Here is a 13,079-nt window from a genome sequence, read left to right on the forward strand (position 1 = left end):
AACTATTAAACGAATATATTAGAAAATAAAAAAGTTAACCAGTCTTCAAGGTTACTGGTTAAATATCTTGTTTAAATCGGAAACCTCCTAAAGTTTGTATTATTTAGAAATAATCAAAAGTTTGACTTGTTTTTAGCTGATCGCTTAAATTTTATATTATTTTTGACAATTTTTCCTGGTTTTAATTGAATGACGTTTTTATAATTTTGGAACTTTTTTTTTAAACCATTTTGAAACTTTATAATATTATAATAGTTCAATTATTATTATGAAAATTGCTTTCATTAAAAACTATAAGAAACTAGGGTTGTCAAAAGCTGACACGACAAGATAACCCGACACAATATAAGAAATCACAAAGTGAAACAATAAACTCTAATAAAATATTTTTTTTAGCTTATTATATCGATAGACTATATTGGAAGAAAATGACAAAAATATGGATCTTTATAAAAAAAAAAAAATTTATTGATCATCTATTGATATGTCATATACTAATATATCATGAACATTTACAAAATAAAAATGAACAATCATCAAAAAAAAGAATTTTCAATACAAACTAAATTTACATTTTTATAATCTAATCCATTGGACAGTTAAACAATTTTTTTAATTTTTTTTTGTATGGATTAGGTTTATAATCTAATAACATACCACATATTAATAACACACAAAATAGAGTATATATACCAAGGTTAATCTAATATATATATATATATATATATATATATATATATATATATATATATATATATATATATATATATATATATATATATATATTAAAGGGGAGTTTTTTCCCGAGTGAGCCACGTAAGATTTAATTTTCTTAGCGTAGCCAATTAAATAAGAGATTATTAATTTATTTTACAATTATAATTTAAATGCCACGTAAGCAAAATTGACGAATGAGATACTAAAGTTTAAATTAATTAAATACAAAATATTATCTTTTGAGATTAGGAATTTTATCTAATATTTTAAAGCTAATATAATAATAAAAATCACATAAATATAAAAAATATTTTTTTAAAAAAATATTAACAAATCGTACATCGCACGGGCTTCATCTAGTTCTACTATAATTTGGAATTTCCTATAATTATAAAAATCACTTTTATATTAAAAATTATCAGAAATTACTTCCTGAAGAGATAATATCTATCTATGGATAGTAGTCATGCAGGAAAAGTAGATATTAATACCATACACTTGGATAAGATACTATTAACCAAACCTTGGGATGCACCAAACCCATAATATTTAGAGTCATCTGGGTTTGATTCACAACTATCGGGTAGGATTGAACCCAAATTTTTAAATATCAATCCCACGGACACAGGACACTAACGCATTGAGTCAACCCATGTGTTGGTCTAAAGATTGTTGTAAGGAATGGCCCAAGATACGAGCTTCTTTACAAATAAAAATTCATTACATTTTGTCAAACGTTATACTTCGTTTATTTCAAAATGAATTACATTCTATTTTTTCACAATTGACTATGTAAAATATTAAAATTTGATATCTCTAATTATTGATTTGTAAAATTTAATACACATTAACTTGAATTTATAAATATCTTACATGTCTATATTCTATAAATCACATAAAATGGCAAATTTCTTATGAAACATTTTTTAATAATTGAAATGGAGGCAACATCTATATAAATAATAATCATAAGAAGTATAAAGTATGTAGGTCAATTAGACTATATCTCCCAGCCTTGGCTTACACTCTTCCAACTAGTGCTACACTTGGGGGTGTTTGGTATGGATTTTTTAGGTGTGGAAACGGAATCAAGAAACCGTTTCCGTTAGAATATGTTTGGTTATTAAATAAAGTAACAAAAATCGTTTCTTGGTGGTAACCCATTCCATCACTTTGTTTCCAGTGAAAAAACTGGGGAAACAAATCACGTTACTCTCCTCTAACCCAAAAAAACACAACTTTACCCTTTTTCTTTCTCCTCTCATTCCATAATTCTCCAGAAAATTATCAGCTTTGATCGATCTAATCTTCAGATTTCGCTCAAGATGATCAGTTTTCCTACAACGAATTTCCAGAAATCACCCATCCTAACCATCATAGGTTTGTTATCTATCAAATTTTTGTTAAAGAAACCCTAGATTTTGAATTTGTGTTAATTTTGTGTAGAATTTTGAGTTGAATTTGTATATTTTCATGATTTTTTGTATTATGATGATTTCGATTTGATTTATGCTTTCGATCTATATGTTGATTGTTATTTTCGATATTTTTGTTGATTGCTATTTTCGCCACCATACTCAACTCCATACCAACTACCATCATCATCATCATTAGAATGTTAATTATGAGGTTTCTGATGATTATTATGAGCTTGAATTTAGACTTGGATTTAGTGTTGGCTTGAAGAATTTCTTATGTTAAGAATTTTGTTGCTGTTGATAGTTACAATGCTTCTTTTGGTAATAAGCAGACTGCTTTGCTGGTTATTTTGTGTTTTTCCTCCAATTTTTTTCCAATGATTTTGGTGAGGTGATTGTATAGTTGGGGATTGTTTTTGGATTTGAAGTGCCTTAGGAAGTTGCTGATTTAGAATTTTGATTTGGATTGGTTTGACGGGGAGGTAGATATAGATGTAGGAAGGAGGAGAGGCTGAGTAGGGTAGTGGTGTGGGGGTGGGGTGGGAGGTTGGTGGGTGCGCCGCATTTGAAGCATTATGGGGTTGGGAGGGAGGTTGCTGAGTCTGCAGTGGTTGTGGAGGTGGTGGTTCCATGGTGGTTGGAGGAGAGAAATTAAGCATGTTGTAATAGAATCTCGAACATGCTAGTGTTGGTAGTGAAATTTCTATAAGCACCTTTTGCCTAAACTGTGTGCCTTTAGTAAGTTCTGCCCACCCACATACTACTCTGAAAAAAGGATTAGTTTTATAAAATATATATTGAACTATTTGCAATCATTTAGACCCCTGATCTTGATCTATATTTCCTTGGTCTGATCTTTTGTCTTTATGTTTGAGCAAGTCATAAGATAAATTTTCTTTCTTAGAACATAAAATTTATGTATACCCCTTCAACCAAACACAATCTTGAAATTTACTTGGACATACTATAGTTTTGTTCCATCATGTCAAAAGTCAAACAAATTGATATAGCAGTGTTCCAACATGCAAAAAGTCAAGCAAATTGATATAGCAGTATTCTGCTTAATTATTTGCTTCATTAGGTGAATTCGTAACGTATTCCACTTGGTTTTAAATGTATAGTTCCAGTTTGGTGACTCATTCTTATTTAGGATAATTTTGGGTGAATTATGTTCTAGTTGTGATTTGGTAGTACAATCTGCTGCAAAATTACAAAAATCCTAAAGTATTATTGTAATAACAAACTTGTTTTAGGGAAAGTAAAGTTAAGGACATATAGATATTGTGTTAAAATTAAAGTATTTATAAATGAAAGATGAATATGATACTGTGTGTAGCAGCTCGGTAGCTTAGTGCTTGCTTATATTAAACTTACACTATTTCATTAAATTGTGCGTCCTCTCTTATATGGAAGATTCATAAGAAAGCTAATTAGTTAATTGTTCGTTAATGCTATAGAATATATGGGATCTAGAGATTGATAAGCAAACAACCGTTTACGTTTCCTTAGTGATACCAAACAACTAGTAAGGGTAACACTAAATAATACCCTTTCCCCCTCTAATTTGTTTCCATTCCGTTACCTTTATTAATTTGATACCAAACGCCCCCTAAGTTGGTTAACTAGTACTTAACAATGATAAACTGTTGCTACAAAAGACTAATTGTGGAAAAATGAAGGCAAAAATGGAGCAAAGATGCTTAGAAATTATGTTTTATTACTTGAGAGAGTTTACAACGGTTTGATGATGTACAAATGAGATGCAATATCTATTTATAGGCCTCCATACTAAGTGTCTAGAACTCTCCAGTGCATTTTTGACATTGCTAATTAAGCTAGTAGCATTGTGTAGATTATTTCAGAAGTTGTTCATCAGAGGATTCAGAGCCATGAAATCAAATTTGTGTGAAACCTTATAGGAGGCTTGTGTGAAAGTTGTCTAGCAACAGACTAAAGAAAGTCCTGTATTGTTATAATTCGTGGTTGGTGCACAGGCATGGTGCACCCGGTACAAAACGACATCCCCGAACACGTAAAACGCAAACCACTCGCAAAAAAAAAAGGCGGAAAGAACATTAAGAAGCATTGTAAAGAACATGGGTTTATAAATGAACATAAAGGCTTTGATAAAAGAACGCGAGAAATGGGATGGAGGTTTCATTTATTTTCAGAAAGTTGTAGAACATGGGTTCGTTAAACAACATTGTGGGGAGTAATCAATGGACATTATTCAAGAAACTAAGTTTGAGATTTCATGGGTTGGAAGCATTTTCAGAATTTTGATTATGAGGAATGGTTGGATTTTTTTGGGGAAGGTCTTGAGCTCTACCATATATAGTTCTGGAGGATGCATGGATTTACACAAGGAATAAGCAACAAGCAAGAGGGCATCCAAACATCAAGTTTACTTTGATCATCTTGAGGGAGTAACACATTTAACTCGAGTTTCATAAGGTTAATTAACTTAAGCAGATAACAAATTACATCTATATCCTTCAATTTTTACACAGTAGATTAATTACGTATTTACTAATTATATTTTTTTTTTGAAAGAACGTATTTACTAATTATATATGTTTATCAAATTGATTAATTGGATACAGCTCGAAAAATAACTGAATTGTTGTTTTCATTGGCACAAATTACAAGGACCCCAAATATTAGGCCAATTTCGACCTTGCTTTTCAACATGACATAGCATCTAAATACATATTCAACTTGCCTTATACTTCGTATAAAATTTTATAAATTTGGAAAATATGATATTGTGTTAGACACGCCACCCAAATCCGGGTCCATGCAACATATGTTCAACCTTAACAACTTTCCTCCTTTGTCGATTTCTCAACTTAGTAACTAAAGTTGAACACCGCATTAGCCCAAGCAATTCGCTCAGGTCCTTGAGAGTTCAACCTTGACTTCTATTTAATTAGTTCAAAAATTAAATGTGGTAGAATATAAGATGAGACATAAAAGGTGAGAGTTAAGCATAAATTCAGGTACTTAATTCTTCCTTTTTTCACCGTTTAGGTACTTATTTTTTTTTTACTTTGCTTTTGGGTACTGAGTTAAGAATTCCGGCAAAAAAAATAAATCAGCCTAAGAATTCAGTACCTTTGATTAAAGAATTTAGTACCTTGGTTAAGAGAAAGTGGGCCCCACTCGATTAAAAAAATTCGCGGGTCACCCTTAATTTTTTTTTCCCTTTCTTATTCTTTATTCCCCCTTTTGCTCCCTTTATTCTTTCCTTTTCTGGAAATTCTGCTGCGTCATTGTCGAAGAATACGAGCAAGCTTGAGCTCGATTCTGGGGAAAACGACACCAAAAACCGCCATTTTTTTGAGGTAAGCTCAATTACTCATGGATTATGTTGATATTTTGATATAAATTTTGAATTTTTTGCCCATTTCTTGATGTTATTTGCGATCTAGGGTTTTCGATTTTTTGGGGTTTTTTTTTAACAAAATGATGATGTCGATTTCTTGTGTTTTTTGTGTTAAATTTGTTACTTTGTTGTTGTTTGTTGTTGGATTAAACTAGTGTTGTTGTTGAATGTCGATTGCATGTTGTTTAAATTGCGCAAGGGTTTGATTAGTTGATATGTTTTTCGCACTAAAACAGGGGAAGAATTGAAGAAGCAGCAGCAGAGGAAGAACCTAGCAGCAGCTTCTGTTTCTGTTTTTTTTTTTTCTAAAAAATCTAGGAAAATCTTGTTGAAGAATTTGTGCCTAAATAGACATGGTGAATGAACCTGTTTTGATGATATTTGTTGTTGGTGTACTGCTACAGCTTCTGCGTTGCTGTTTTTGTTTTTTTTTTTTTTTATTGAAATTGAATCAGGGAAAATCGTTTTGGATGAATTTTGTTAAGAAAACATGGTGTGCTGCTAGTGTTTTGCAGGTGTTTTCATGGCATTTTTTGGCCAAGTTCATGCCCCTTTAAATAGAGTAATAACGGCTAGTTTATGAGTCAAAGTTCAGAAGTTTTTTTTAAAAAAATATTAATTTTTTTATTAGGTATGGTTAGTGATGAGTTAGTGGTGAGTTAGTTCACCTGAAAATCACTTTGAGTACCCAAAAGCAAAGCAAAAAAAATTGAGTACCTAAAAGGTGAAAAAAGGAAGAATTAAGTACCTAATTGTACTCTTACTATGAGATAAACCAAATAACTCTCTCTAATAAAAAATAATTTTCCATTAAACATACACCCCAAATTTCATTCACTATTACAAATTTGTATATTAAACTTCAAATAGAAAAAAAAAAATTACACACATCTATATGTTATTCTATGTACTAGTACAGTGTACCATTACAATGAAAGGACCATGTTAACTCTAATCAATAATACATCAACCGTAATAAAATTGAAAACAAGCACATAAATTAAACAAAGCAACCAATACAATTACTTGATTGGTTGCAACCACTCTATTAAAAACCCATAACCAAAATAAAATACCCCTGAACTTTTGTGTAATTTTAAGTCGTAGTCTTACCTGTAATTCACATACAACCGTTGTACAACACAAACTTCTCGTCATACCAAAGTCAATAAGTTGTTCATCAAAGTTTGATGCTTCTATCAAAAACCCAACTTATAGGAACAGAAGGAGCTTCTTTTTCCTTATCTCGAACTCTCTCTTCAATACTTCTTATTCTATGAGGCAATGTGCATACATATTCCTGCGCTCGGCGCCCTTCGGCCGAAAGCCCGGTGAGTTGATCAACCTTCCAATAGTTCACCAAATGCTCCATAACCTCGGCATAGTTTGTGACCGTGTACACTCCAAGCCGAGCAGCAACTGCCGTAAAATGACTGAACAAGTTGAAGTCGCGGCCATCGTGCATAAGGTGGCCCGGCATTGAGATTCGCTTCCTAATCATGTTAGCGAAAGCAATGACGGTTGTATCGGGGTCGACTTCGAATAGTTTTTGAGATATCTTGGTGTAGGCGGTTTCGTGGCGCTTCTCATCGGCCGCGATAAGGCCGCATACCTTAGCAAGGTTGATATCACCGTGCTCTTTTGCTAGCCTTGCGGTGTTACCGTGTGAGAAGAATGTTGCCCTTTCTTGAAATGATGTGAATATGAAACCCATGTATGGGTTGTTCTCAAATTTTGGGTCCTACATTTGTACAACAAAAATTAATGATTTTAATAAATATTTTGTATAGAAATATTAATTAATATACTTTGATGAATAATAATCATAAATGGTTGAGATTGAATGTTGAAAAAGGATAGATATTACGAGTAATACTTTTAATTCATATTATTTACAATGATGAGACATTTTTTACTCCAGATTTATGTCTGATAAAACGGAGATAATAACAATGATGTCATGCTATATTATAGTGACTTGACCCGATTAGACCAACTATAAACAAATTGAAGTAATAAAATTGGGTTTTTAAAAAATAAAATAAAAATAAAGTATTAAAATTTGAAATAAAAAGCTATGAAAGCAAAAAAGTATATTTTGTTTTTTTTTTTTTTTTACTTGACCTGTTTTATTTATCACGCTTGTCAATACAAAATTTTAATGATCAATAAATTTAATTCCTTATAAGTAAAAATTATAGAAATGATATATTATGATATTACTTATTGAGACAAATTCAGCAAAATCACACGTGAATATTTTATATTTATGTATAATTCACAAAAGATGGTCAAAGAATGGGTGGTGAATAGTGTAAAAGTAAAAACAGATCAAGTTAAAAAAAAAAGAACGGAGAAAGTAAATATATTCTTACCACTCCAGCCCCAATCATATATTGGGTAGTTTTCTCAATAGCTCTCATATCAACACGACCAGAAAGATAAAGATACTTGCTAAGAAGATCACCATGTCTATTTTCTTCAGCACTCCATGCCCTAGACCATGTAGCCCATGAAGTCGAACTCGCCCCCGTTTCATCCCTCACACCATCCATTGTATTAAGCGCCGTCTGGTAAGCCGGAAGAGATTCTTCGGTAATCATATGACCAACCAAAACAACATAGAAATCGTCTGGAACCTCTCTAGCCCTCTCTCGAAGTTCTTTGATTTGATCATAAAATCCCTCTGAAGTTGGATCAGGAAGAAAATCCTTAGGTTGCCAACATTTTTCAACAGGTTTTAAGTATTTTAAGATGTTATCTCTTGCCCATCCTTCTAATGAATCGAAAATCTCAATCTTTTCGGGTGACATTGAATGTGTAACACGGTCATTAGGCTTCTCGCGTTTAGGGTTACTTGAGGGTTTCTTCGGAGTTGGTTTTATTGTTACTGATCTACAATTATAATGAAAAATGTAGGAATATATGTGAGAAAAATTACAAGTACATAAAATTGTATACAACTTACAAATAAAGTGCATGAAAATGGCTATTTTTTTTTTTGTAAATTAAATTATAGCACTAAGGTAACATATAATACAATTATTATTGGAGTTCATGATAGATTCATTTAATATTGTACCTACTTTTTCCATTTTATCAAGATCTCAGTTTTTAGCTTAGTAATTCAATACTTAAATTAGTTAATGATCTTAAAGATGTAAAAGGTCACATTATTAGACACCATGAATAGAAAAGACAAATCTAATGAAAAGACGAAACTTTAAGGAAATTAGAGCATAATTTTAGTTGATTTGATTATTCATTAAAACACTTGTATAAAGCTATTAGTGCTACGTTTGACACGATCCATTTGTTAAAAATTAATCAAAGAACAAATATTTGTTTGGAAAAATTGGTACAACATTTGCCCATTCGCATAAATAATCCTAACTTTGAATTACTTCTAAATATTCCGAACTTTAGGGGTTATTTGCTTTAAATGGTCCCAAGTGACCGATAACCCCCAAATTTTTTATTATTTAAAATAAGCTAAACTTGGCATTACCTTGAGCAAACGGGCAAAAGTTGGGATTATTTTTGCCAATTTTTCTTATTTGTTTTTCATATCATGAAGTTGAATTAATTAAAAACCTATTTAAAAAAAAAAAAGTTACTCCGTATTTTATTATGTGAGGTAGTAATGACATGAAGGATTTGAGTCAACGTAACCAATCAATGACTAGATTGAAGTGATACAGATGTACATACGTAGAGACGTAGAGTACTAGATACATACGAATCATATAATGATAAGGTATGTAGCCAATTTAAGACATCATGCATTATTTATGATGTATAGCAAGGTTATATTTGGGGATGTATAGTCAACTAAATACAAGTACTAAATAGTGGCATGTTGTATATGGTCCTATGAAAAACAGGATATATTATTGTAAATATTATTATAAAAAATGATGCGTATATTAATACCAAGATACATATATCACATCAATATAACAACGACTTTTGTAATCTGCCAAATGTCTTTAATTAATTATAAATAGCTTAATGTATGTGACCTTTTCTTTTGGGTATCTATGACTTTCATACTTGATATAAATAGCTCAATGATATGTGACAAGAGGAGAATCTTGGTCAAAACTATTAGAGAGGCCGGGATTTGAATCTAGCTTTTATCTCTCACTAAAAAATAATCACTATGTTCTAATATTTTATATGTAAAATAAGGTTATTTAAGTTCATTAGCTAATTTATTTCAACAATTTACCGGGGGCCGGCGGGCCCCTAATGACCCCGGTGGAAGGTCCCCTCTGTATGTGACCCTTTTCTTTATAATCATTGGCTTTTGTAAAAAAACATTGATGTATATACATACCCATAACGCTTAAGTATCGTTCTCAATAATAAACTACGTCCCTTTCACTAACAAGTTGTTATCAAACGTATAATAACTAATCATTGGTTTTAATAAGAATCTATGTGCATACATACCCATAACGCTAAGTATCGTTCTCACTAATAAACTAATGTCTCTTTCACTAACAAGTTATGTCTCCTAGCTACCTAAGTACAAACATTCGATCAGGTGATACATGTTTATTACTTTGAGATTATACATCGAGATGAATTTAACGTACTAATCTATTTTTAATTTTTTTTTATTGCATGTATTTGATCAATAATATTCTCCGTATTTAATAATTTATGGTCATTAGATCGATTTGTCTTATTGTATAAATATACATTCCAAATTGTTTCAAAAAAAAAAAATTCCAAAAATGAATATTTCATTAATATAATTTTGTTATAGGAGAAAGGTACTTCGTATTTAGTAATAGGTAAACCCAACTAAAATAAATAGATCTGATCTGATTTGATTTTGTTATGAAATGAAGTACGTATTTCCTTAATAAAATAAACTGTAGTGATTCCAATGTAGTTTTATGACTTTTGACTATCACAATTTTTAAAATGGACGGTTGAGATTATTAATTTTTTGATTAAATTTTTCATTTAATTAAAAATTACTTCGTTTTTTTTTTTTTGAAAAAAATTACTTCGTATTTTTTAATTATTTTAAATATACTTTATCTTCCAAAAATTATTTTTGCAATATTTTTCAAATTTTTGAAATAAAAAAATATATGTATATATAAAATTAAAAAATAATTTTTAATTAAAATTACTAATTAGAAATAAATTTTAAAAAAACAAATAATCTCAGTCGTCCATTTTGAATAACCAAACATAACCTATGTTTCAATCTATAGCACATACAAAGGATTATAACACCGCCGGTCTTCCTTCAGAAACCGGAGATCGGAGATAAATAGAGTAGTATAGCCTACATGAAACCTTGTTAAATTAATCACAACATTATAAATAGGAGATCTAAAGAAACTCACTTAGGAGGTGCATTGTTGAGAGTTAACGCCATGCAAATCTGTGGAGCTTTAACACGGTGAGTGCTAATTTGTGGGAGAGAATATAAACTCATTGCCATTTTTGTTAAATTTTCCTTAATTCTTCTGCTCACAACTGCCGCCAAAAGCTGGAGTAACAAAACATTAAATGGATTAATACAGTGTAAATTCAATGCGGATCTTTGTCTTTAAATGCCGCAGCAATTACAAACTATACGTACAGTCTATTTTATGGATGGGAATAAATAAATAATGGTGGCACGGAATTTAATTTCTTCCTATATTTTCCCTTTTTTATACGGAGTAGTAATATTTACATCAATTGATTTTTTTTACACTATTTATGATCATATTTTACCATTAATGTATATAAATAATTTCTTTATTTACTATTTTATAATTTGTAACAATATATACTTAAAGAGATTGATTATTAATAGTTGAAGTAGTGGATTAATAATGTTTCAAAAAAAAAAGTAGTGGATTAATAAACGTGTGCAGGCAATTGATGCAAATATTAAAAACGGAGGAAGTGTTTGGTTTTGGGATATGATTTCACTACATATATAGACAGAAAAATATGACTTTTTATTATGCAATAAAATTTTATAGAATTAGATCTGAACATAGATTCACTGTGTATCCCTAACTAGAATGAGGAGAAATTTGGTCGTATAATCAAGTATAAACATGGACTTAGTAATAAACTTGGTATAGGAATACACGGAGTAATATATATGTACCTGGTGTAACCATTTATATATGCATGAATTTGACAATCAAATATAGACATGTACAAAGAAATAATCGCGGTACCGGGATATACGAATTACTATATATGTACTTGACTACTTGGTTTAGTGTAAGCAATTATTCATGAATTTGATCATAAGTGAATCTTATTTGAGCATTTGGTGTGATATGCTTTAATGTTCAAGCTAAAGAATTTGCATTGTACGATAGAAGTACGTAAAATTATGGTGTACGTTAGTAAAATGGAATTTATTCGTCATGTAAAATCTAAAATGTAAATCTTCATTTACGCATGCTTCTGTAATGTTTTGTCCTTGCGACAGTTACTACTTTATGGAATCTTATTTACATTTCCAATAGTGTAAATTCACATAAATGCTTGTTCGTCCATATTTATGTCTTTATTCATTATATGATGATTAACTCAAAAAAAATATTTACCATATCCACTACAACAATAGTAGTAGCAACAAAAACAGTGTAATAAGGTAATTAAGGGATACATATAATGTTAATGGCACGCCATTTATTTAGTTGCTGGTAATAAAAGGTGGTAATGATAAAGATTTTAAAAGTAACTATGCGAAAAAAAAAATTATATGCCTAATTATTATCATTTTTACATCTTATGACCTCTTACTAAATGTGTTGTAAGGACTAGTTACATAAAAAGGAATTATTAAGATAAATAAAAATTAATTATATTATCAATCTGTGCGTATTTTTATCATGAAGCCTCAAATTTAATCATACCATTTGAGCAGATTTGTTTAATGTGAATATTATGCACTTTTTTCTTCATCAACGACAAAAATAAAGATATTATTATTATAACGACAATATTAATTAGTAACAATAATAACGACGACAACAACATATATTTCTTAAATAAACTGAAATTAATATAACCTAACTCCCTCATAATATGAATAAAAGGAAAAAACCAAAGACGGAAACAAAAAGAAACGGGGAGAAATAGCACCTTATTTATTTAAGATCGAGGAAGCTTGAACAACCTAACTCAAGGCTTTCGTTGTTGGAACAAAAAGAAAAGGAGTGCTTGCTCGCTTATTATGATGAAGATGATTTAAGTGTACAAAGTTTGAGCTATAAATAGAGTGTTCAAACGTTTAAGTTAAAATTGATAGTTGTGATGAAATAAAGGATATGGATGAATGTCCATATCATCAATAATTGTAGCATAAATTGGTTTTGTAGAAATGGGGGACAAGCCCTAATGGAATAGACTGCAAACAAATTAAAATACACTCAAAAATAAAATTTACAAACTATAAATAAAAGAAATTAAAAATTTACTTAAGTAATTAGGTTTTGGTACCACTTCAAGTTGTGTTGGGCCAAACTATGTCATTAAATTCCTCCAACAAAATCTTACAATTGGTTAAAAAAATCCCAAAT

The 13,079-nt window shown here is 30.2% G+C and overlaps 1 protein-coding gene across 1 annotated transcript; it reads right to left on the reverse strand.

Annotated features, from left to right (window-relative positions):
- Positions 1-6,458: 6,458 nt before the first annotated feature.
- On the reverse strand, positions 6,459-12,761 carry LOC145631880 (stearoyl-[acyl-carrier-protein] 9-desaturase, chloroplastic-like). The gene is made up of 4 exons (XM_081684102.1): positions 12,643-12,761; positions 10,890-11,035; positions 7,896-8,415; positions 6,459-7,261 (listed from the first exon to the last, which is right to left on the reverse strand). The coding sequence occupies exons 2-4, from the start codon at positions 10,985-10,987 to the stop codon at positions 6,701-6,703; spliced, it is 1,179 nt and encodes a 392-aa protein (XP_081540228.1). The 5' UTR covers positions 10,988-11,035; positions 12,643-12,761; the 3' UTR covers positions 6,459-6,700.
- Between the last annotated feature and the right edge of the window lie 318 nt (positions 12,762-13,079).

This window comes from Chenopodium album, chromosome 5, assembly GCF_948465745.1.
Source record: "Chenopodium album chromosome 5, dcCheAlbu1.1, whole genome shotgun sequence".
Taxonomy (NCBI): Eukaryota; Viridiplantae; Streptophyta; class Magnoliopsida; order Caryophyllales; family Amaranthaceae; genus Chenopodium; species Chenopodium album.

Bases quoted from the DNA above. Each gene is read 5' to 3' on its own strand.
- LOC145631880 (XM_081684102.1), bottom strand. From the start codon at position 10,987: ATGGCAATGAGTTTATATTCTCTCCCACAAATTAGCACTCACCGTGTT. The intron at 8,416-10,889 runs GTGAGTTTCTTT...TTATAATTGTAG, and splicing joins CTCAACAATGCACCTCCTAA to ATCAGTAACAATAAAACCAA. The intron at 7,262-7,895 runs GTAAGAATATAT...GTACAAATGTAG, and splicing joins ATATGATTGGGGCTGGAGTG to GACCCAAAATTTGAGAACAA.